The sequence below is a fragment of the Capricornis sumatraensis genome, chromosome 6, assembly GCF_032405125.1.
Source record: "Capricornis sumatraensis isolate serow.1 chromosome 6, serow.2, whole genome shotgun sequence".
Taxonomy (NCBI): Eukaryota; Metazoa; Chordata; class Mammalia; order Artiodactyla; family Bovidae; genus Capricornis; species Capricornis sumatraensis.
Window position 1 is genome coordinate 61,812,844 of NC_091074.1, and position 24,893 is coordinate 61,837,736.

General features: G+C 40.7%; 1 protein-coding gene across 1 annotated transcript in view; it reads right to left on the bottom strand.

Moving 5' to 3' along the window:
• GNAQ (G protein subunit alpha q) overlaps window positions 1-24,893 on the bottom strand; it is a 316,302-nt gene that overhangs the window by 81,664 nt on the left and 209,745 nt on the right. Inside the window, exons 3-4 of the mRNA XM_068973670.1 lie at window positions 20,627-20,781; window positions 1,093-1,221 (exon numbers count right to left, since the gene is read on the bottom strand). Coding sequence (XP_068829771.1) covers window positions 1,093-1,221; window positions 20,627-20,781 — 284 coding nt within the window. The remainder of the gene's footprint in view (window positions 1-1,092; window positions 1,222-20,626; window positions 20,782-24,893) is intronic.

Sequence of the window (24,893 nt, forward strand, 5' to 3'; positions counted from 1 at the left end):
TCCTTTAAAAGCTAGTGCACAAAAAAAAAAAAAAAGCTAGTGCACAAAATGAAGGAAACAACCTCCCAAGATGGAATAGTGACATGGTTTCAGATTTCGCTAATCATAAAGCAAAGAGGAGATGATCCACGAAATGCTACATGTGTTCTGAAAATATTCTAACAAGGTTAGGAGCAGATGGAAATGTGGTATTTCAAATTAAAGATCTCTAAATGCTATGAACTCAAAACTTAATCCAGAATGCTAAAGATATAAGGAACCTTAGTGATCATCTAATGTAACCATTTTATTAATGAAAAAAATGATGCTCAGAAGTTATTTCCAAAGTGTCTTTATGGACACTTTCTCTTTATGGATATGTCTAACAGAGTAGTGTATGGCAGCCAGATGCCACCGCAGGTGCTGAGACTGATTAGAATAAAACACACAGTGCTTTGCAGGCAATGATGAAGGACCTGCTTATCAGAGTAACAGAGCAGAGTCACACTGTAGAAGTTACGTTAACTCCCACTTCACAACCTTGTATTCTATGTAGCTGCCTTAAATGGGTTGGGTTCTTCCAAGTAACTCAGCTTTCTAGACCCAAAAGCATATTCACATGGTTTCATTCCTCCATGCACCATGTGGCTTGTATTCTAACTAAAAGTACATCTGAGCGATTGTGTAATAAGAGGTTAAATGAAAGCAGTCTTATTTTTTGTCATCTTAGAAAAAATTAGACTACTTCTGCTGAAGACCCAGAAAGAATAGCAGTAGTGAAGGAGAAATTAATAAATTTTCATTCTATTTTCCTATGTAAATTTAGGCTAGGTTAATCAATGCATTTTCAAAACCATGCAGTTTTAAATTTTTGAAGCAACTTATTTTGATTTCACTGATTTCTAAGTGATTTAATCTGAAATAAGAAACCAGTTCATGCATTTTTCTTCTACTTCCTCTCTCAGGGACACATTACTTCATTTGTGTATCTAATGATAATAATTGGTATAAAGGTGTTATTGTTTTAAAGTCTAGACATGATTTCAATATATATTCACCAACATGCTCTACGTGTAAGAGCTCGGAAGTGGATTTTCTGGACTCAGTTATTACCTGAAAATGACACTTTGTAAATCAAAGGGGTATTCGATGATCCCTGTGGTGGGGACTCGAACTCTGAGCACATCTTGTTGCGTAGGCAGGTAGGCAGGGTCGGCAACACGGTCCAAGTCATTAAGATAGCTGGAGGAGGGAAGACAGTGAGAATGTCAGTGACGCCATCGTACATGGCCTACTGATGGAGAAGGAAGGGAAACAATGCATCCTAAGAGAAAAGAAAGAGAAAATCACAAAGTGACAGATGCCGTCAGCCTTCCACAAGTCATAGCAAGGCTGTCCATCTACGATGATCCGGTTCGCAGTATTTCTCATTTCTTCTCTTGCAATCAAATAGAACCCAGACCAAAAGTAAAGGGGGAGAAGAAAATAATTAAATCAGTCTCCTGCCCTCTACTTGTTTAGCAGGTCTGGTGATTGAGCAGGAGTTTTAAGCAAATAGCTTTTGAATTATGTACACAAATGTTATTTGTATAAATAAACAGATAACAGAGTGACATATAAGGTCTGGATGCATTTTTTTTTTTTTTTCCTTTTTTACAGAACACCAGAGTCCTTTCCTGGAATGTATTTCCTTATAAGACAAGAGCATACTATGTCCTCAACGCTATCCAAAGTTTGAGTCATTCACAATTAATGTGAAGCCACGAGATTTCTAGCTACTGAGGCATCAATATCTAACGCCAGATATTCCCAGTATATAGAATCATCACACCTAAACTTTAAATGTATCTGCTTATATAACATGTCTCCATTAAAAAAAAAAGGCTTTTCACTGTGAAATAATTTTAGACTCATAAGCAGCTGCAATAATATTACAGAGAATTCTCCTGTGCCCTTATTTAATTTCCCCCAAAACATCTTATGTGACCATAGTACATTATCAAAACCAGGAATCTGACATTGATCCAATAATATTAACTAAACTACAGACATTATTTAGATTTCATCAATTTTTACACACATACACACACACATTTTTGGAGGGTATATACAACTATGAAATTTTATTTCACATAAAGATCTGTGCAGTCACCACCACAATCAGGATACAGAATTGTTCTGCTATCAGAAAAACTTCTTTGTGTTACTCATCCCAATTCTAACCCCTGGCAACCACACATATGTTCTCTACCAGTAGAATTTTGTCATTTCAAAAATGTTGTATTTCATTCTCTAAAATTACAAAAATATCTGCAACTGTGAGAATCACATAATTGGTGAGAAATCACATAACTGATGAGAAACAGGTAAATATAACTGTTCTGCATGGTATCCTCATGATTTCAAAGAGGCCCTATATTTCCTTTGGCCCTGAAAGGGATGGAGCACAGATAAGATTTCAAAACATGCAACTACAAAGGATATACAGAAAGTAACTAACATGTGAATAAGATTTAGAGAAAAGGTAGAACCATTATAGACATGAAAGAGACTATATCCTCAATACCTTTATGCCCACGAACAAGACAGAGTGAGTTCTGAGATACAGAACGGGGGATGTCTGGTGTGAGGCATAACTTAGCAAGAGCATAAAAACTCAGTTGACATGACCTATCCAGGACAAAGATTTTGTCTCACCCTCTGTTATTCCTTACTACGTAAACGAGTGCCTGGCAAATAGTACTTCATGATTATTTGCTGATTGGATGGATGATTTCCTATGCTGAGAGTTAGTTTTAACATTATTCAAATATCCTTCTTACTAGTGGTGTTTCCATATCAATGATACGGTTAAATTTGAAACTGAGTAGTGAAAAAAATACCACATTAAGTCTCTAAGATTCATGGGATCATAAAACAGTAGAGCTAGGTCTGGCTTTAATAAAGAAATAAATTACCGCCTTTTTGCAGCTGTATCAATTGACAAAAAAGTATTAGTCTGGAAATTTTTAATACAAAACAACTAATGAATATTCTAGTGACCTTACCTCAAACATATCAATGATTCTCTAGCTGGCAATTAGCTCTCTACTGACTGATAGGAATCAGCCTGATACTTTTAATTATTACAAAAGTAGCTAGGGGACAAAAGAAGGGAGAGGCTGGGAGAATATGAGCTTGAGAGGCAGGAAGGAAGTATAAAAATGGACTGGACTCCAAATTTGAGGCAATGTCTTGGCACAGTCTTGGAGGTGCCTGATGGGGTTAATGAGCCAATGTTCTGGGAGCTGGCCTGTATCTCATTCTACAGATAAACCAGCTCATCACTCCATAAATGTAAATATAACTGGTTACTCTGTATAATGGAGTATTCTGATTTACCAGGTACTGATTTGAAAAACTTGAAATGAACATACATTTTGAAATCTGCAAGATCATCATTTATTTAACTACCATATACAAAAATTTAATTCAGAGGAATCAGAGAACTTCCAGTTCCCATTGGCAAGCTTGTTTAGAAACAAGCTGCCCAATAAATCACTTCTACTCACTTCACCTTATCCAGAGGTCAGAACAGAAAGTGACCAAGTCTTGTACACAAGGTGTTCATGTGTTCCAGTGGGAAGAGAAATTGTGACTTTCCGTTTCTTGAAGATGAACTCAACAGACCACACCTTGCCACTTTGTTTTTAAATATGCATTTTGCACAGAGGGCTTCCCAGGTGGCACTAATGATAAAGAACCCGCCTGCCAAGGCAGGAGACATGAGATGTGGGTTTGATCCTTGAGTCAGGAATATCCCCTGAAGGCACGGCAAGATCTCCTGAAGGAGGGCATGGCGACCCACTCCAGTATCCTTGACTGGAGAATCCCCATGGACAGAGGAGCTTGGAGGACTACAGTCCATGCAGTCAGAAAGAGTTGGACGTGACTGAAGTGCCTTAGGATGCGGGCGCATGCACTTTGCACAGAATTGAAAGAACCCGCATATGAAGTGGGAGATTTCCTGTCACACTGCACGTGAGAACCTTGCAGGCCTCTCTCTCCAATTTAGAAGGGGAACTGAGCTCTGGGAAAAACACGATGGAGTAAGAGTCAGGATACACATATGCAACTGAAAGCCACTGACCTGAGTTCAGAGGCTGCCCTAAAAGTATTGTCAGTGGTGCGTCTTCCTGAACCTCAGGCACTACTGAGATGGTAGCTAAATATCTGAAGCATTCACACTTGCAAGAATATTTTCCCCCTTCATCATTCTTTTGCTCCTTTTCAATATAAGCATAGTTCAGAGAGTAACAACGTCAACCTAACAATTAGCCTATACTGGGTGCTTGCTGCTTGCTAGGCTCTATTCTGTCTATTCATTGCCCAGGTTTCAACATATTTCAAGGCAAGGAAATGGTCATTAAAGATTCTCATACATTTCCAATTAGCTGGAAAGCAAACTGCACTTCTTGCCTGACATCCTTGTTGTTTTGCTGCAGTTGGATGGTGTAAAGAAAGGTCCGGTTCACTGATATAGTCCAACAAAAGAAAAAAAAACACGAAAGGAACTGGTATCAAGGTCTGCTAGTTGCAACATACATTATCTAGAGCCAGAATCAAGTTAAACAAAATCCAACCTCAGTTCAGTTTAGTTCAGTCGTTCAGTCGTCTCTGACTCTCTTCGACCCCATGAATCACAGCACGCCAGGCCTCCCTGTCCATCACCAACTCCCGGAGTTCACTCAGACTCACGTTCATCGAGTCAGTTATGCCATCCAGCCATCTCATCCTCTGTCGTCCCCTTCTCCTCCTGCCCCCAATCCCTCCCAGCATCAGAGTCCTTTCCAATGAGTCAACTCTTCGCATGAGGTGGCCAAAGTACTGGAGTTTCAGCTTTAGCATCATTCCCTCCAAAGAAATCCCAGAGCTGATCTTCAGAATGGACTCGCTGGATCTCCTTGCAGTCCAAGGGACTCTCAGGAGTCTTCTGCAACACCACAGTTCAAAAGCATCAATTCTTCGGCGCTCAGCCTTCTTCACAGTCCAACTCTCACATCCATACATGACCACAGGAAAAACCATAGCCTTGACTAGATGGACCTTAGTCAGCAAAGTAATGTCTCTGCTTTTGAATATGCTATCCAACCTAGAACACCCCAAAACAAGACTAGAAAAACAGAACAACAAACCCTCCAACCAAACCAAAGACATCCAAACTCTCTTCTCCTACAGGAAGATCTGGGTGGCTAAGAAGCTACACCAGGACTGAAGACTTGTTGCAGATAATTGGAGGAACTGGCAAAACGTGCCTAGATGAGCATCTTCACTGCCGAAGAGGCCAATGTGGACAGCTTCTACCTGCATAAGCCTCAGTCCCATGTGGCCCCCTCATTCCGGGCTTCAGGACTTGGGAGGGACTCACAGCACCTCTTGCATTTCACATTTGCTTAGGGAAAATAGTCACTCTATTCCCTTAGAAGTGGAATTCTAGCACGATAAGACTACTGCCTGCTCATTTGCTGATTCTTGTCTCATTCTGAGAAGAGGTAACAATGGAATAATCTCGTAACTGAATTGCACTTTCCACTGAAGCACCTCCAATTTTGGGGGAAAATTTTGATGGAATATGGGAGGGATGGGTTCATTCTGGATTATTCCATTCATTTAACCTTTAACAGAGAAACACTGAGGTCTGGACAAACTTATATTGCAGAGTAAATTCAGAGAGTTAATTATAGCTACAATTTGTTTTGTAGGAATGATTTTGAGTGGCTGCTGAGGTCATTCTTGGGGTGTTGTTATGGTGACAGGTACAAGGTACATTTCCAAGGCAATGTGTATGTAACAAGTAGCTTGTAGTAGCTCTTTCCTGATGTCAGAGAGAGAAAACTCCATGGTTCACATGGGACTTATTTAACTGTCTAGGAATGAACACTTATTTAGGATTGTGCTAGAAAATGGGAAGTTTAGTTGATTAAACTCATTTTACTCCAATCCATTCATGGGGATTTAATCACTTTTCACTGCTTTGAGACACTTAATAATTGAAAACTTCATAACTGCTTTTTTTTAAAAAAAAAGACTCAACATTTTCCCCACAGACGATTGCCCATTTAGGGTTCTCACATTCCATGGGGTCAGGGACCATGATTCCCTTTGTTCGCGGCTGGTCACCAACACTCCACCAAGGGACTGGAAAATAGCAGTTGCTCAACATGTGACCCAAATTAAAACTACTTTATAGAAAACACTGTAGTGGTTAGAAAGGTAGGTTATACCTTCTAGGAGAAAACAAAAGAGGATGGGGGTTGTTAGGTACCCATCTTCATGTAACTACCTCTCTGGGTTATTACTGGCCTGCATTGTGCAAGAACCAAATTCTGAATTAACATGCCTCTAATGAATGTAAAGACAACACAGAAAGGAAAGGCAGCATCCATTTAACTTCATTGAGTTGATGTGTTTCCTGATATTCTTTTAGGGCCTGGCCACTGAATGATATAATTGGTATATCCGTTTTATGCCTATCAGTATCAAGCTTTCCGGCCCTGGAATTCACTCTGCTGCTGCTGCTGCTAAGTCACTTCAGTTGTGTCTGACTCTGTGTGACCCCATAGACGGCAGCCCACCAGGCTCCCCTGTCCCTGGGATTCTCCAGGCAAGAACACTGGAGTGGGTTGCCATTTCCTTCTCCAATGCATGAAAGTGAAAAGTGAAAGTGAAGTTGCTCAGTCGTGTCCAACTGTTCGCGACCCCATGGACTGCAGCCTACCAGGCTCCCCCGTCCACGGGATTTTCCAGGCAAGAGTACTGGAGTGGGGTGCCATTGCCTTCTCCATATTAACAGATGATTGTGACATAATATCTTTAATGGAAGAAACAGGCTTCTGATGGTTTACAGTGAAAAGCAAGACAACAAAGAGACTCATGTTAGTAAAAGTTCCATGGTTCCTTTCCTACCATGAAAAAATGCAAGGTCATTCTGAAATTCAACAACCATCTCGAAGGGAGCTGAGGAAATGAAGATCCCCAGGATATGGTCCCTGCCTGAAAGGAGTTTACCAACTTGTGGGAAGAAAAGGGTTATATGAAGAGGAGGAACAGGGGAGTTTATCAGGGAAGGAAAGAATGCATATTTTGGAAAGAGTCATTTTCTGGGAAACTTTTTGATCTGTCTCTAATCCTTGGGGATTATCCACGAACCATCCTTCTCTTGCATGACTGATTTATATGAAAGACTTAAGGAAATGATGCCCATTTGTTCATAATTACACTTTGTAATTGCTAAATTCCTTTTACACTTAACTTCAGGATCCCATCTCTGGTTGCAGAACAATAATAAATTCATAAACGGAATATAATCCATTACTTTAAATGATTAAAAATATATGGGATAAACTTGAATGTCACTAAAATAGTATGCTCCAAATTAAATATGGCATCCTTCTTCTGAATATTTTTAAAAGAGATTCCTTAGTTTTTGACAAGTTTGTCAGTTACCGGTTTTGAAAATGTTCGTTGCTCAGTCATGTCCGACTCTTTGAGACCCCATTGACTGCAACCTGTCAGGGCCCTCGGTCCATGGGTTTCTCTAGGCAAGAATACTGTTTTGAGTTGACCTTCAAATTTAATTTATGCTCCAATTTGACATGTAATGAGAACTTTTTAAAAGTAAATAGAAAAAGCCCTACTCTACTACCTATGACTGGAAGGATAATTGAAATCTAAGCCAAGAATAGCATAGAAATTAGAAATTCAAGTGGTTTTTTTTTTTTAAGTGAAAGAAACATGAATAAAATTTTGAGATGACTCAGCAAGTAAACTGTACCAATTTACAGCTGGGGTTACAAAAAGTTAACACAAGTATTAGGCATACAAGCCTTATCAATTACACCAAAAGGGGGAAAGAACCGATGGGTGGTAAGTGGAAAAAGAAATCTCTGACATTGGGTCTAAATCAAACCACACATAGTAAGATAACTGAATACAGCAACTTGGAGCATTTAATGTAACAACACTATGGGCCATGTATCAGGGTTCTTTAACTCCTGTGTAAGAGCCTCCTACCAAGGCTGTTTATTAGTAAGAGATTTGCAGTTCAGGTCAGATATTAAGATGAAGCCCCAGTACAGAAAATGATTCTGTGTAGAATTTTACATTTTTAATTATTGAAAAGGTTAGAAAAACTAGGTTGACTTCATTAAAGAAAAAAACAAAAAACTAAGACCTCATTGTAAGAGGAACAGTTTTAGGGTACTTGAAAGCTGGATCATGCCTGAGATCTTGTTTGACACTGTCAAAAGCAGTAGAAGCTAAGAAACTAGAAACACACAGTCACTATACAGTTGCGATGTGACCACAGGATTCAAAGGAAAAAAGTAAAAGAAACATTCAAAGTGGACTTTTTTTTTTTCAAAAAAGAAAGTAACCGTTCTGCAAAACTGCCATCCTGAGGGGACAGTCAAGCACAGATTTTGGTGCCAAAACCCACCTATGTGTCCCCTTTCTTTTGGTAGATCCTGCTGTTCAGAACAGCCTGGCTGGTAATCTGGTTAGGTGGCTTAGCTGCACAGGATTTCTGATTACTCATTACACAAACACTTTTATCTTCTCAAGAGCTCAACTTTCCTTTTTCCTCTTTAAATCTGGCACACCATGATCAGAGTTCAAGGAGGTAGAGCAGAGAATTTGTTCATAGGAAATTATTTGTTTTAAATACAAAATTCCAGATTTAAAACAAGATCACCTAGTGGTAGCAGGGGGCTACAATCTCACAGTTTATGAAAGCTACTCAAGGGAAAATATTCTGTGGTATAAAACAGGAAAGACCATGTATTTCAATCTTTCTTTGCCAAAAAACTAAACCAACTCAGAAAATCAGATTTTTTGAAAGTAAATTAAATAGCTCATAAAAAGATACTATATCACTACATTTATAAACAGTTTCAGTATGTTATATATGGATAGTTGATCTCAATGTCAACCATAAAAAGACTACCAGTGTCAAGTGGGGAAGGAGCTGGCAGCTCTATGTGATTCAGGCAGGCTCCAGGACCAGGCCTAGGTCAGAGCAAAAGACTCCTAACTAAGTCTGTTGCTCAAACAAATTGACCTTGTAATTAAAAGAGCAAAAAAACAAACAACAATGGTGGGGGAAGGGATAAATCAGGAGCTTGGAATGCATATACACACACAACTATATACGAAATAGATGATCAACAAGGACCTACTCTATAGCACAGAGGACTCTACTTAAGGTTCTATGATAAGCTATGTGAGAAAAGAATCTGAAAAAGAATGAATATATGTACATGTATAACTGAATACGTATACAAATAACTGGATCAATTTGCTGTGCACTGGAACTAACACTGTAAATCAACCATGTGGTGTGGTGGTGGTTTAGTCACTAAGTTGGGTCTGACTCTGGGGACCCCATGGACTGTGGCCCATCAGGCTCCTCTGTCCATGGTATTTCCCAGGCAAGAATACTGGAGTGGGTTGACATTTCCTTCTCCAGGGCATCTTCCTGACCCAGAGATTGAACTTGCATCATCTGCATTGCAGGTGGATTCTTTACAGCAGAACTACCATGGAGTCCCAAATTAACTATATCACAACAACCAAAACAACGGAAGAGACAGTGAAAGAGACAGAGATACAGAAAGAGAAGAGGAGGGGAAAAGAGAGGCCTTTTCAATTTGCCTGTTTGGCTTTCTTAATTTATTCATCTTTTATATGACAATTTTCAAAGCTGTTGACTAATTATGACACAATTTTTATACTTCTAAGATGTATCAAGCATCAGAAGGCTACTTTCTATTCTAGTCTGCCTTTCTTGAACTGTAATGACAGTGCTTAATTCATTTTTCAGTTAATTTACACATATTTATTGAAAATCTGTTGTATGTCAAATTCAAGTCACTGTGTGTGTTGGAGAAGGAGGGGGGCTAGCACAGGGAGCTGGTAAAAAATACTTCTATGTGTATAAATATATATATATATACACACACACACATATATATATACATATTCTTTGCCTGTAGAGACATCAGGTTACCTGGGAAGTAAAGATAGCACAGATGAATCAATTAAGAAATAATTAAGTGCCAAATTGTGAGGTGCTAACTATGAATGCATTAAGAAGGGAGAGATGATTATGAACTGGTCACTGGAGAATTGTGTAGAAAAGTGGAGGATGAGTTACATGGTGCAGACCTAAGGGGACTAGAACAGGCTAAAGAGGAAAGAGAAGAGAGATGGGAAGAAATCAGCAGACACATAAGTTACTTACTCTTTTATCATTATCATTCAACAACTTTCCCTGAAAGCCTATATTGAAGGCTGGGCACTGTGCATAGCCCTGGGTGGGAGCCACAAAGAAAAAAAAAAGATGTGAATCCTGTCCTCAAGGAGCTTGCATTCTAGCAGTGGAGATAAATGTGCCAGCTAACAGCCATCTGACAGTGCAGATAAGATGTGGCTCACCCAGTGACAGTAGACAAGAGATGGCCGTGAGCGAAAGGTTGCTGACTAAAGCCGGCCTCTCATGGTCATGTCTCCATAACTTGGATACTGGTTCTGTAGAATCAAAACTTCCATTTTAACAAGGATGTCTGGGTTTGAGGAGCTGGTCATATTAAGTTAGTTAAACTAATTACAGATCAAAATTCTTTAAATCAAGATGCCCTTGTGCTCATGAAGAAGAACATCAGGGTAAGCCCATCAGAGTTCAAAGAGGGCTTGGCAGGTGAGGAGTCAAAATAAAGGAATGGGCCAGATGGAGAAAGCAGAGGTCCTGAGCTCACCTGAGACGAGGTGGGGTTACCTCCCAGTCAGGCACGTGTTATGTTAGGCCCCTTTCAGAAGCAGGTCAGTCCTACCTTTGGTTACACTGACTGTTAAATCCCATCATGCCCGCCTAAACCAGCTATACCAGGCACCACATGGGGCCAAAGACAAGACACATAAGACACAATCCTTGTCCTCAGAGCCAAATCTACTCAGTCAATGTTTCTGGTCATTTATTCCATCATTAGTACTGGACATCCTTGCATGGCATTTAGAGGTACTGCCAGGGAATACAATCTGGCACTCTCTGAAGCTCACTTCCTATCTGAAATTTTCTTGTGCAAAGCAAGTTTACTGAAGGAGTACTGCTGAGGGCCAGCAGGCCATCCTTTCTCCATTCTCAAAAACCAATCTCCAGGTTGATTTTGAGCATCCCAGGCATAAGGTAGGGTCTCCCTAAATGGCAGAAATGGAAGCAGAATATTAGCTGCCTTTTAATATTCAGTCTTCTTCCATGGAGGAAGAAGTTGCAACTTTTTTCTTTTCTTTTGTGGGGTCGGGGTGGGGGCTGAAATCAGATAGTAAGTATTTTAGGCTCTGTGTGCCATTCAGCTTCTGTTGCAACGATTCAAACTCTGCCACTGGGCACAAAACGAGCTTTGGACAATACATAAACAAATGGACTTGGCTATGTTCTAATAAAACCTAATTTATAAAGATAGGCAGCAGGCTGAGTTTGGCCTACAGGTTTTCCAATCCTGTTCTGTAGTAACAGCGCCCCTGTTTTCATCTGGGTACCATGTCATCCTGAGTGGATTGTGGTAAGGGACTGTAAAGAAGAGGAAAAGCAACTGAACATGCAAATGCTCTGCCGAAACACGAGCAAGCAGCAAGAGTGAAGCGTGTCTCCCATGCCCAGCCTACTCTTCAAGCAGAGTGCATGAATGATCAGCAGGTGTTGAGGTAAGCCTTTTCCCTATCACATCTCTGTAATAAAGGTTAGAAAGAAGTTAGTCTTATCTAAGTCTTACCATCTCTAGCGGCTCCAGGCATTTTGAAAAAGCGATACTAGAGATCAAGTCTTAGAATCTGATGGATTCTTCACTGTGGAAGACAAATTACAGGATGCGTGCATGCTCAGTTGTGTCCAAGTCTTTGAGATTCCATGGACTGTGTAGTCCGCCAGGCTCCTCTGTCCATGGGATTCTCCAGGCAAGAATACTGGAGTGGGTTACCATTTCCTCCTCCAGGGGATCTTTGCAACCCAGGGATCAAACCAGAGTCTCCTACATTTTCTGCACTGGCAGGTGAATTCTTTACCATTGTTTCATTCTTGTGAAAGGTTATTAGGAGATATGGCTCATTAGATAAAAGAAAACAAAAATAGAAGTAAATATGTCACTCAGGTGAAAAAAAGGTCCATTCCATGTTATTACTGTCACTCTTTGGCGGGAGCCGGGGGGAAGCAAACATATTCAAGATCAATTATCCTCTTCTGAGCTCAAAATAGCATTTTGAGTAATTTAACCATGTAGAGAATAATCTCTCTGCCTATACATTTCCAGGTAAATTTGGGGAGGAGTGCCAGGTTTTCACTTGATTGCATAGGATAATGGTTTCTCACATAAAGGCAATCTACTGTTACAGAATCAAAGGATTTCAGAATTTACAAGAGAGTTTAGAGATGGCGCAGAGGTTAAAGTGTCTGCCTGCAATGTGGGAGACCTGGGTTCAATCCCTGGGTCAGGAAGATCCCCTAGAGAAGGAAATGGCAATCCACTCCAGTATTCTTGCCCGGAGAATCCCATGGACGGAGGAACTTGGTGGGCTACAGTCCATGGGTCGCAAAGAGTTGGACACGACTGAGCGACTTCACTTTCACTTTCATTCACTTTAGAGATTACAGAGCACATACATCTGAGGCAAATGAAACTTACAGAGCCAAAGCCCCACAGGTGAGGAGAGGCAGATGTAATTCCACTAAATGCTAGACTTTGACTCAATGGTCTCACCATATGATGTCTCATCTGCCTCTAAAAGCCTGCAGTAGGCTTATACTTCCTTTTAATCATCAGATAAAGGGTAAAGTTATAACGGCTACGAGAGTCAGAGCCTACATACTCTTGGGTTCAAGTGTTTCGTACAGGAGTCAGTTAACAAGGTACTTCTTCAAGGATTCAGCCTGAAATCAAGTAGATATGCTAACCTACCTCCAAAAACTCATTTTGCATTTAAAATCCAACACTCAAATTCCTTGTGCATTTTTAAATTAAAAATTTAAACATGAAGTTAGAAGTAAACTCCAAACCTGACTTATGCTCAAAAGTCAATTATCATGTACTTTGGATTTATGGGCTGTAACACATGCAGAAATTTCAAAAAGGTTTCTGATTTACTGACAACCTTGGAGGGCACTTCAGGAAAGCAAGATTAGGGATTACTTGGTCCCTTATGGTGAACATACACTGTATAGTCCATGGGGATCACAAAGAGTCAGATACGACTGAATGACTTTCACTTTCACTTTACAGTGAACATGGACAGAGCAGCCCTTTGCCAAGCACCTGCAGTGTGAAGACTGCACACTACATGACAAGTTGATTGAGATCTGTGTTCTCTAGCTAATGTCAGGGAACTTTTGGTACTGTAGGCAGTGAACTCATTTGACCTGATGTCTCACTATATTAAGGCAAGTGGTGAACCACAGCAAAAAAAGGGGGGAAAAAAAAGTAAACCTACAGCCATCTGTTTATTGTGCTCTTTACCTAAAGATATTCAGAGTCCTCAGACTTAAAAAAAAAAAAATCAACAACAAAAAAGGTAATAAGGGACTCTACAAAACTCTCCTGCATCTTAGAATGCTTTTTTAGTCTTTCATTAAATAGAACTGGAAGAATATGCCAAATGAAAGCCAACTGCAAATTTTTCCTAAACTGCTCATCTAGAATTTCCCATCTCTTTGCTTCTACCAGTGTTGCCTGTCCTTTTGAGCCATCTGATTGTTTTATTATGATCAGCAAGTTGGCTAATCAAAGTAGAATAAGGAAAGCTCAAATTATTTTAGTGTTTTTATGGCTCTAGTCTGACTCCAGTAAAAAGTTATTGGATGAAATATGGGAAAAAAGGGTTCAAACTCTAGACTAAAATAAACAAACAGTATTCTCAATTATTTGTGACTTACAAAATCTTCCATGTTGTATGAAAAACTGATATATTGTTAAACACAGATAGAGCTTCCTAGGTGGCACAGTTAAATTTTCTGGATGATAATCAAAACCCTTGTGGGTGTATTTCCCAGTAAATTCTACTTAATTTTCCCATTGATCTTACACACACAGAACTACATACAGGCAACACTATCATGCTCATACTCAGTCATGCCTGGCCCTTTGCAACCCCAAGGACTGTAGACTGCCACGTTCCCCTGTCCATTGAATTTTCCAGGCAAGAATACTGGAGTGGGTGACCATTTCCTACTCCAGGGGATCTTCTTGACCTAGGGACTAAACCCACGTCTCTGGCATCTCCTGCATTGACAGGCAGGTTCATTACCATTGTACCACCTGGCACTGCAATAACATTATGAAGATTAATAAGTAATTTGCATCTTTCATGGTAAGTGATTTTAAACTCATAGATATTTATCTACTGGCTTCCCTGGTGTGTCAGTGGTAAAGAATCTGCCTGCCAATGCAGGAGACATGGGTTTGATCCCTACATGGGATCCCTGGAGAAGGAAATGGCAACCCACTCCAGTATTCTTTCCCGGGAAATCCCATGGACAGAGAAGCCTGGTGGGCTACAGTCCACCAGGGGTTGCAAAAGAGTTGGACATGGCTCAGGGACTAAGCAAACAAAAAATTTATTTATTAGTCTATCATCAAAATACCTGTCAATTATCAATCAATCTCTTATTCATTCCTTCAACTCTCTCTCTATCTATCCATCCATCTATCCTCCTTTGTGAGGGTGGGTTTCAGTTATTAAAAACTTGGGCTCCGGAGGCAGCAAATCTGACTTTAGTTCTTCCTTCTATCACTTACTAATTGTGTGACCTTGAACAAGTTACTCAGCCCCTCTGAGACCCTATTTTCTCCTCTGTTTCATGGAGATAATAAGAAATATCTACAGCTTTGCATGTAAACAACTACAGAGAATCTAACACATAGGAAGCGTTCAACAACAAAAAAAAAGTGTTCAAGCTCTTTTGGTAATAGCTTTTCAAGGATGCCAGACATTCAAAAACGGCAGGAAAAGAAGAGACTTAAATGCCTGTAGCTCTGGCACATCATAGTTCATTTACAACAGCCAAAGACAGATAGTGCCTAAGTCATGGTCACTGAAACTGTGGAAATTATCTAAGTGTTATTTCATGGAACAATCATTTGCAAAGGTGAAACATGAGCACCCAATGTTAAGCACTATGGGCAGAGGGGAGAGACACTTCAGTAAGTATGATAACAGATACAAAAGAGATTTGTACAAGTGTTAAGATACAGGGCAGGGCTTCCCAGATGGCTCAGTGGCAAAGAATCTGCCTGCCAACGGAGGAGCATTGGCTCAATCCCTGGTCCGGGAGGACCTCACATGCCACAGTGCAACTAAGCCCATGTCTCACAACTATTTAGCCTGAGCTCCAGAGCCTGGGAACTGCAACTTCTGAAGCCTGTGTGCCCGAGAGCCCATGCTTGCAAACAAGAGAAACCATTGCAGCAAGAAGCCTATGCACCACAACTAGAGGGACGGCCCTGCTTGCTGCAACTAAAGGAAAGCCCGCAAAGCAACGAAGACCCAGCACAGCCATTAAAGAAAACATACACGGCAGAGTGACACATAACCTCTGGTATTGGACAAGACTTTCAGAGGGTGTGACTCTTGAATTGGGTCTTGAAGGATAAACAGGAGTTCACCAGAGAGAAAAGAAGAAGAGAGGCATGCTTGGGCTCTGTTCTGTTTTCCTGGCAAGTGGCCTGCAGTGATTCTCACAACCAGCAGGTTTCTGGAGAAAACTGCTGTTAAGCTGCAAACTTTAAGCAGATGTGCATGGCAGGCACCAATTCTCACACTGCTAGAGATCAGATATCGATATCTAAATGTTCCCCAAATCTAAACTGAAGAGTCGCAAGAGAGACAGTCAATACTCAGGGAGGCTGGTCTTAAATTCTGTAAGGTGGTGATACTGTTCAAGAAATTAGATCCAGAATATCAACAAAGTTTTAAAATTTTTATCATAAAGATAGAGCAACATAGAAGCCCCCACATGGAGCAAAGATGCAGGATAAAATACTGAAGATATATCAGTGGAAAGTACACAAAAGTCAGAAAGGAAAAGAGTAACAACTATCTCGAATTCAGAGAAAGGAACTGTGTTGAGTCACCCTGTGAAAATGAATTCAGTATTGGGAGTGAGTGATGCTCAAGACTGGTGAGCTACAGCCTCATCAGCACCATTCCTGAACTTCAGAGGACCTTCCCTGGACCACACTGGAATGACATGTGGAATACACAAGCAAATGGGTGAATCCAAAGAGCCATTGGACTTCTCTGCATGCTGGGAGGGTTTTCCTGGCTAAGAAAAGGAAAGTGCCCAGGACTAAGATGGGGAAGAATAAAGAGACTCCAATACTTGGCCTCCTGGCACAATGGAATTAAAGGCAGGCCAGCTAGACATCTTGGGCACTGAGCTATAATACAAAAAGTGCCAAAATGTCCTATGAAGATAACAGAAACATGGGGCCAGCTAACTCAGGGTCGACACACAATGTCCATAATTGGCAGGAACTGATTGGTTCTAATCCCTGAAAGTAAAGAAGAGTCTTCAAGAGAAAACAAAGGGAAAAATGAAACCTCCGGTTTCATTTAGCTAAGACGATCAAATGTTCCTGCTTGACTAGGAGATTTCCAGTTTACACCTGTTATTTCACTATAAGTATTAATAGCAACCCTTTCCTTCATAAAATGTCCTGGTTTTGATGATAAATTATACAGTCACCATCTATTTAGTCTATGTAACAAGTTACTGTAACAAAAAGATTGAAACATATACTTTTTGGCAGAAAATGTATTTCAGGATAATCAAATAGCATCAAGAGAAGAAAACCTTGTACTTCACAGAAGAATCCCAATGCAGACCAACCGATAAAAGTTGGAATTCTTATACCAGACAAGACTTAATGATTGGAATTAAAACATCAGGTGAAGAGTTTATGGGGAACTGGAGACTACACAATGACAAAGTCACATCACACAGATTGTTTTTGGTGGCAGAAGGAAAAAAACCTAAGTTTATCATGGAGGCTGTCAGTGCCCAAACACTGTGGTGAAACTTAACTTACCAGTGACAGATAAACCAGCGCATGTGATCACTTAGAGTATGTTCTACTCACTGGTAAACCTTAACTTACCAATGATAAGTAAACCAGTGCACAAGATCACTTAGAGTGTGTTCTACTCATTGGTGAACATTAACTTACCAATGACGTGTAAACCAGTGCACAAAATCTTGTGTGTTCTACTCACAGTGTTTAACTGGAATCTAACCAAGCCTTTAAATGTGACTTTCAGTTTGTAGAAAATCCAAGAGGTGGCGGCGAAAGTTAAATCATGCCATGAGGCAGCAGTCAGACCCAATCCAGGCCAGTCTTTTTGACATGCCAGTGAAATGAGAAACAGGCTTCTATTAGATTAAAACACTCAAGGGACATAAAAACCAAATGCAGTGTATTGTCCTAAAATCAACTGACTCTGAAGAACATTTTGGAAGAATTTGGGAAATATGAAAATGGACTGGATATAGAATGATAGAAAGGACTGATGATTAGTTTTTTAGGTATAATATGGTATTATTTATTATGTAAGAAAATGTCTTTTTTTTTAAAAAAGATGAACACTGAAATGTGGATATAGGGACATGTTGTTATAACGTACTTTATTACTTTTGCATAAATATATGCAATATGAAATAGGTGTATGTGCATACACACATATATCCACATGTATATGTTTAGAAAAGAGATCTCCCTATCCCCACCAAGGGAAACTAGAACTGTTTAAACAGTCATCATCTGCAGGGGTTGATATCAGCCTGTCCCAGGTGCCCCCACATCTTGAGCTCTAACATGAGGGATGTGCCCACAGAGTGAGCGTGTTTTTATGGCAAAGGCAGCCCATGTGACCGAAGTCTAAGATGGTGGCTTTTCCCAGCATCACAGTGCTAACATGGGCCTGGAGTAACTGTCGTAGATAACTCTTAGCCTTAAAGCAACTCATGGGTACCTGTCTGCTGCTGCTGCTGCTAAGTCACTTCAGTCGTGTCCGACTCTGCCACCCAGAGATGGCAGCCCACCAGGCTCCCCTGTCCCTGGGATTCTCCAGGCAAGAACACTGGAGTGGGTTGCCATTTCCTTCTCCAATGCATGAAAGTGAAAAGTGAAAGTGATGTTGCTCAGTCATGTCCGACTCTTAGCGACCCCATGGACTGCAGCCTACCAGGCTCCTCCATCCATGGGATTTGCCAGGCAACTCATGGGTATCTGTCTAGGGATCCACAAATCTGAGCTGAAGTAATGTCACCAGACATGTGGTAGAGTTTTGTCTCAAGAATACAGCTGCAGCAGCTGACCCAGGTGTCCTCAGGGCAAACAGGAATCTCTCAGAAGGCCTATTCCAGGAGCAGGAGGCAAATCATTTCCTAATGGGAAGCCCTAACTCGGTAAGCACATCATTACCGGACACTGGTGCTCTGATGCCCTGATATAGACTTCTCTGTAGAGAGAAGAGACCTAGGTGACAGGTAGAGACTAGAACAGATGAGGAGGGGGAGAGACAGGATTTACGCTGAAGTAAAAAGAAAGGGGTTTAGAAATGATGGGAGGCGAGAGGATTTCTTGGTGAATAAAACTTTTTAATGGAGGAGTTCTTCATTGGTAGGGGCCAGGAGAGGCATCACCGTAGTGAATCGAGAAGTGGAGGAGTTAAAGCAGGACCAGAGCTGAGGGCGAATGAGGAACCCAGCAGACAGGGGAAGACACAGTGAGCAGGAACAAGGACAAGGGGTAAAACACAGTAGCAACGTGGGGAGATGGATGAGATCCGAAATGGCAGAGGAAACAGAAGGACAGAGGGGGCAGCATGGAAAAGGAAGACAGCTGGTCAAAGGTTGAGGGGGCAGAATTTGGAACAAAAAAGAGCTGAATGCATCCTCTCATCTCTGTACTTACAGAAACTTACACAGTTGGAACTCGGGGAGGGGAGAGGAGAGAGGGAAAGAGGAAGGAGGTGGGGCGAAGGAAGGCAGGCAGACACAGAAGAGGAAGACAGGCAGTGTGCAAGGAGGACCAAGGAAGCCAGGAATGAGCAAGCACGCATTTCAGAGACACACGGGGTGGGTATTGGCTTAAACACGACGTACACGGTCTCCTGAGCATTTCGCGTCACTTTTCAGAATGACGTAATTCAGATTTACCTTGGGAATCCAAGTACTGTTTTGGCCAGGCAATACTTCTGTGGCTGACCTGAATCATAACTTATCTTAAACAAATGCCTAGAACTAGGGTAAGAGCGTGATCTACTTTACTGCAAAAACAGAGCCCAACTGCTCTTGGATCTTCCCCGAACTGTTAAGCGATGTCAATCTGCATGTAGGGCTCCTTATTTCCCCTACAGTCCAGCCCTCATTCAGAGGGTCATTTCAACATACAAACTGGCCTAAGTCTCAACCAGTCCATTCTAAAGATCAGCCCTGGGTGTTCTTTGGAAGGAATGATGCTAAAGCTGAAACTCCAGTACTTGGGCCACCTCATGTGAAGAGCTGACTCATCGGAAAAGACTCTGATGCTGGGAGGGATTGGGGGCAGGAGGAAAAGGGGATGACAGAGGATGAGATGGCTGGATGGCATCACTGACTCAATGGACGTGCGTTTAAGTGAACTCCGGGAGTTGGTGATGGACAGGGAGGCCTGGCGTTCTGCAATTCGTGGGGCTGCAAAGAGTCGGACACGACTGAGCAACTGAACTGAACTGAACTGAAAGCTGCTGAATACTTTCCACCCTTTCCTCTGTCTGCCCAGAACCAATAGAAGAGGCAAATGCTGGGTTAACATAATTAATGGAGACAGAAATCTGAAAAAAACCACTAAAAAAAACAAAATTCCATTTTTCAGGCGCCTGATTATCTACATTGCTGACCACATTGATTACATTAATCCAATGATTGCCAAATCTTTACTTTTCTTTTTATTAGGCAAGATTTAATCTAGAGAACTAACGAATCTCTCTAGGATGCAAATCCCTCCTAGGACACATGACTGTGATCGACAGCTCACAAAATAATTCTGGAATGCATGCAAAATTAGACTCACACGCAATTTCCATGCAAAAGCAAACCTATCCATCAACAAAACAGTGGGTCCCAGAAAGCAGTCAAGGACCTATGGAAACCAGGAAGTCTGATGTTTGAGAAGCCATAGTTAAGAGTATTTATTAGAGGTTCATCTGTGTAGGTGCTTTCCAACACACGAATAAGATCAGAAACTTGCATTAAAATTGATTATTATCAGATTTGAAATCACATGAAATACATGTTTGAGAATCACTGGTTTACAATATGAGGGAAGAGATGGGTTAGTTAATGCAGATTCCTAGAGTCTCCAATTGGTTTTCAAACAGAAAACAATAAAAGAAATACTCTCTCTGACTCACAATGCCAATCCCTTACAGAGTCTAAATTTATAAAGCTGGCAGAAATTTAATTCTATACTTCCTAACTGTGCAGTCAGAATCAGATACGATACACAGGACCGAGAAGGTCTCATTGCAGAGAGCCATGAAAGAAAAGAGGAAGATGCAAAGGGCCTCCTGGAGGAATACTCACTATTTGGTAGAGTCAGATAACTGATATTCTCGTCGTCTGTCATAGCATTCCTGGATTCCAGGATCATTCCATAAACTCTTTATTGCATCTACATATGGATTCTCAAATGCAGATACCTTCTCCACATCAACTTCTCGAACTAACTGTGCATGAGCCTGTTTAAAAAAAAAAAAAAAGCAGTTTTAATCTCCTTCCCATCGAAGAAAACTGCCTTGGCTTGCACACTGCATTATGCACAAGTGAGGTCTTTCCTCATATATTGGTTTTCAAACTGGTTTATAATAAAGTAATGCTGCTTCTGTTTTCTTTTCCTTAGATAAAACCCAGCCCCAAATCTTTTCCTCCAGAGTAAATGCTGAAGCTACCTAGAGATGACAAGAGAAAAGCAGACTGTTCAGCTCCCATGGAAACAATGAGGATGGTATGCTACAAATAATGACTATTTTCACGTGATGATCATAATCCTAAAACAGTTCATATTATTAAAAGGAAAAGGACTGGGTTATTTATCCCCTCTATGTTTATAGTTTATTATAATCAAACACATAATATACCCAGCCCATGAGTGTTACATCTTAGCAGAAACTCAATCAGACTCAACTAATCAGCATTAGTTTCTATGATTCACTGTGAGGATTAGGGTGTAAAATTACTAGAAGAACAGTTAGTAGTAATGATTTGATTTTCACAATAGTGACCATGCCCCCTCTACTCCCACACACCCAAATTTTCAATATGTACTTTATATCTACCTCATATCTTATCAGATTGAAGAGCCTATTCAATTTTTTTTTAATGGAGAAAAAGGACTTTGTTATTTTCATTATATACAACATTTAGTAGGAAAGAGATAAAAAGACTTTTAAAAAATTTTCAACAAGATTAAAATCAAAATGTATGGTCAGCCTCCAAATTCACCAGCATACACCACTGCCTAACAATCTCAACAAAATAGATTTCATAGGTGTAGTATACATGTAAATTATACAGTACATAAATGTGCAAATCAACAGATATAATAACTAATTATCTTGAAAACTGGAGGCAGATAGCTACTAATTTATTAAAACAGTTCTGATTGTGTACAGATATACAAACTTCTGAACTAGGTTAGTGAATGGCTATCTTGATTATATGATGACCTAATTATTCCTTCCATAGAGTTTCAAGCAGATAGAATTTAATAAATTTAAACTTGTGATTAGGCATGTCTGGTTCCCAATCTTTCTCTTCCTTCTCATCCCATAAGATGGAAGGGAATCCATGTCATTAGACTAATCTTTACTTAAATAAGGTTTTACAAAGCCCAACATGCCGAGATTGAAGAAACCACCTTTCTTGCTGGTTCTACTTTGACTGTGACTGTCAGATCTGGTAAGTGAGAAGCCCTATAGCTCTGCCCTGCACCTAATATTTGAAGATGAATCCCTAAAATTGCTTTATGTACCTAGCCCCTGCCCAGACAATCTGTCCTATCCCAGCAATCTGACTATCCTGAAGTCCTGTTTCCAAGTGTCACTCCAGGTAGGCCTAGGCCAATCATAGCTTTCCATGAAACTCCCGCTTTGAAAATATGTCACTGGTTCCCCAGTGAATCCCCAGTGCTATGCTCTGCCTGGCTCTGTAGCACCCGTTGCTCTATGTCGATACCAAAGACTGTCCTGGTCCCACCTGCTCAAGTGGACCTCCTCTAAGCACAAAACACTGGGCATGGGGCATACTCCACTCTGCCCAGCAGGTATGTCTATACCTTATACCTTAAGGTCAAGCTTTGGGCCCTGTCCTTCTGCCTTTGCTCACTGAATACAAACAAGTTCTAATTCTTTGTGTCCTGAGATATGACAATGATCATGCATGGTATAATCCTAAATTCGATTTCCTGGCTACATCTGATTTACAGGGTTCTCTAGAGGATTCTGTGCAAGTGGGAAGGCAGATCCAAGGCAGCAACGGGCATGCACAGGATGGTTTCCTACTGGACACACTCTGAAGACATGGTTTTCATCAGACTCTGCTTCTTCTTTTGACACTGGATAAGTTGCATCATCTTTCCAAGTGTTATCTCTGGTGGGCAACATCTTGTCCCACCAAGTCCATGTGGCTTATTACTGTGCTGCAATACAGTAGGTGAGTGGTTCTCAAAAGGTGGTCCACACACCAGCAGCATTACTTGGGAATTTGATAAAAATGCAATCCTTCAATCCTACATCAAAATTTCTGGATGTGAAACTGATTAACAATCTGTTTCAAGAGGGCCTCTGGATGATTCAGATGCATGGAAAAGTTTGAGAACCACGGCAAGCTATCAAGCATCATGTAGACACTAGCTGTTGTGGTCGTAATTACTGGCTGGCTGGCCATGAAATTGTTATTGGAAACTAAAGAGAAGAGGCCCAGAAAGGCAACAGCACTCCAAAACAAGGGGCATTACAAGGGCCAGGAAGCCACAGAAATGAGTAAAACAGGCTGGATGTAGGTAAGAGTGAGTGACGAGAACTGCGGCACACTGAGAAACACAGACCCTAAAGAAAGAGGACAGCTGCTATTTAGCTCCAACTAATTGTTGCCATTGGGACACAAGCTGAGTGTTGCCGGATTTTCTGAGTTATCAAGGGAAGCCAAAAATCTAGATCTTTCCATGAAATATCTCTAATTTTTATTCTTGGCAACGCTATAAAAGATAAAGTGTATCTGTGGCTGAGTTGGATCAGGTACCAATCATTTGCTTCTCCATGGACTTCCCTAATAAGATTGACCAATAACACCATGTCCTACACAGAACCTGGGACACAGCAGCTGGCCACTTAACACATGCTAATGGGGAAGTAATTCTGCAGCACTTTCCTACAATGATATTTAGACAAACTATTATACTATCCATAGGGAGAAATGGACGAGACTTCTTTGAATTGGGTAAAAGCTACATGATGACACAGAATAGTGCAGGCAATATTTAAAAACTGAATCTGATACTCATTACAACAGGCCAACCATGTCATATGGAAGGAGTTCTATTTCTGTTTCTAAGGTAGGGAACTTAGAGAAAACAGTTTTAACAGAGCAGACACTTTTCATGATGATGATTAAATGTTTATTGAACCCAAGTGAAATGCTAGGTAATACAGCAATTAAAGACTTAGACACAGTTCCTATGAGGTGCAGGGGTAGGTTGGCGGTAGGGGGAACAGTCCATATAGCTGGCAACCAAAGCACAGGATTATGTGCTCCAGGAGGAGAAATGAGAGGAACATTCGCATTTCCATCTTTAATTTCAGTTGACTGAAATAGACAACATTCTCAACAGTTGTATAACTGAAAAGTCTTCCTGTAAAATGAGATTACTTTTTACTGTTGGAAAACTCCTCCAATTTCCTCTCTTGATCTACCTCGATGTGCTTTTTCTTACATCTGGAAGACCTTCTCTATTCCCTTCCATACCTCTTTTAGCTTTTGTTCAGGCACCATATCCTATGCTGTCTCTTAGAGGAAGATATTCCCAATGTTCCTCCTCTCTCCCAAAATGTGATCTTTGCATCTTCTGAACCACGGAACTTCTACATTTCTTGACTTACTGTCTTCTAGACCATACATTGAAGGAAGGGGCTGTAGCTCCTGGCTCTCATTTCTTTTGGGGCCCAGCACAGAGTGAGCAGACAACAAATATTTGTCAGATTTAAAAGTCATACATAAACCCAACTTCCTACAAGCCAAAGTCGAGTCTGTTAAGGGAATCTTCCACCCATTACCTACTCTCTCAGAACCACATGATCCTTAACAGCACTTATGTCAGTAGCTAGCGTACATCTATCCGGATGATATTTGTTAGTATCCTTCTCCCTAATCACAGTACAAGTTCCGAGACAAACTCAGCGTTGCAGTATCAGGGTCTAGCAGAGTGCCTGTCACTGATGCTCAACAAATATTTGTTGAACGAAGAATACAGGAAGGAAAAGTAGAAATTTTACTGAGCTGCAAACAGGGACACCTAAATCCTAGGCCTGGCTTTACACCTAAACAAGCAATAACCCTTAGAAGAAATTATTTACTTCTTTACAACTTCATTTTCCTGGTCTATAAGATTATGCAATTGAAACAAATCATCTCCCTATGGCTTCATCTAGACATATACGGCATGATCATAAATAAATACATTTAGTATACACGGAGCACCAAGGACTTATGATCCTGTCCCTCCAGGAGCACATAATATTATCGTTTATTGCAACAAAACCTCACTATTTCAAAAGTGCCTGATAATACAGGGCAG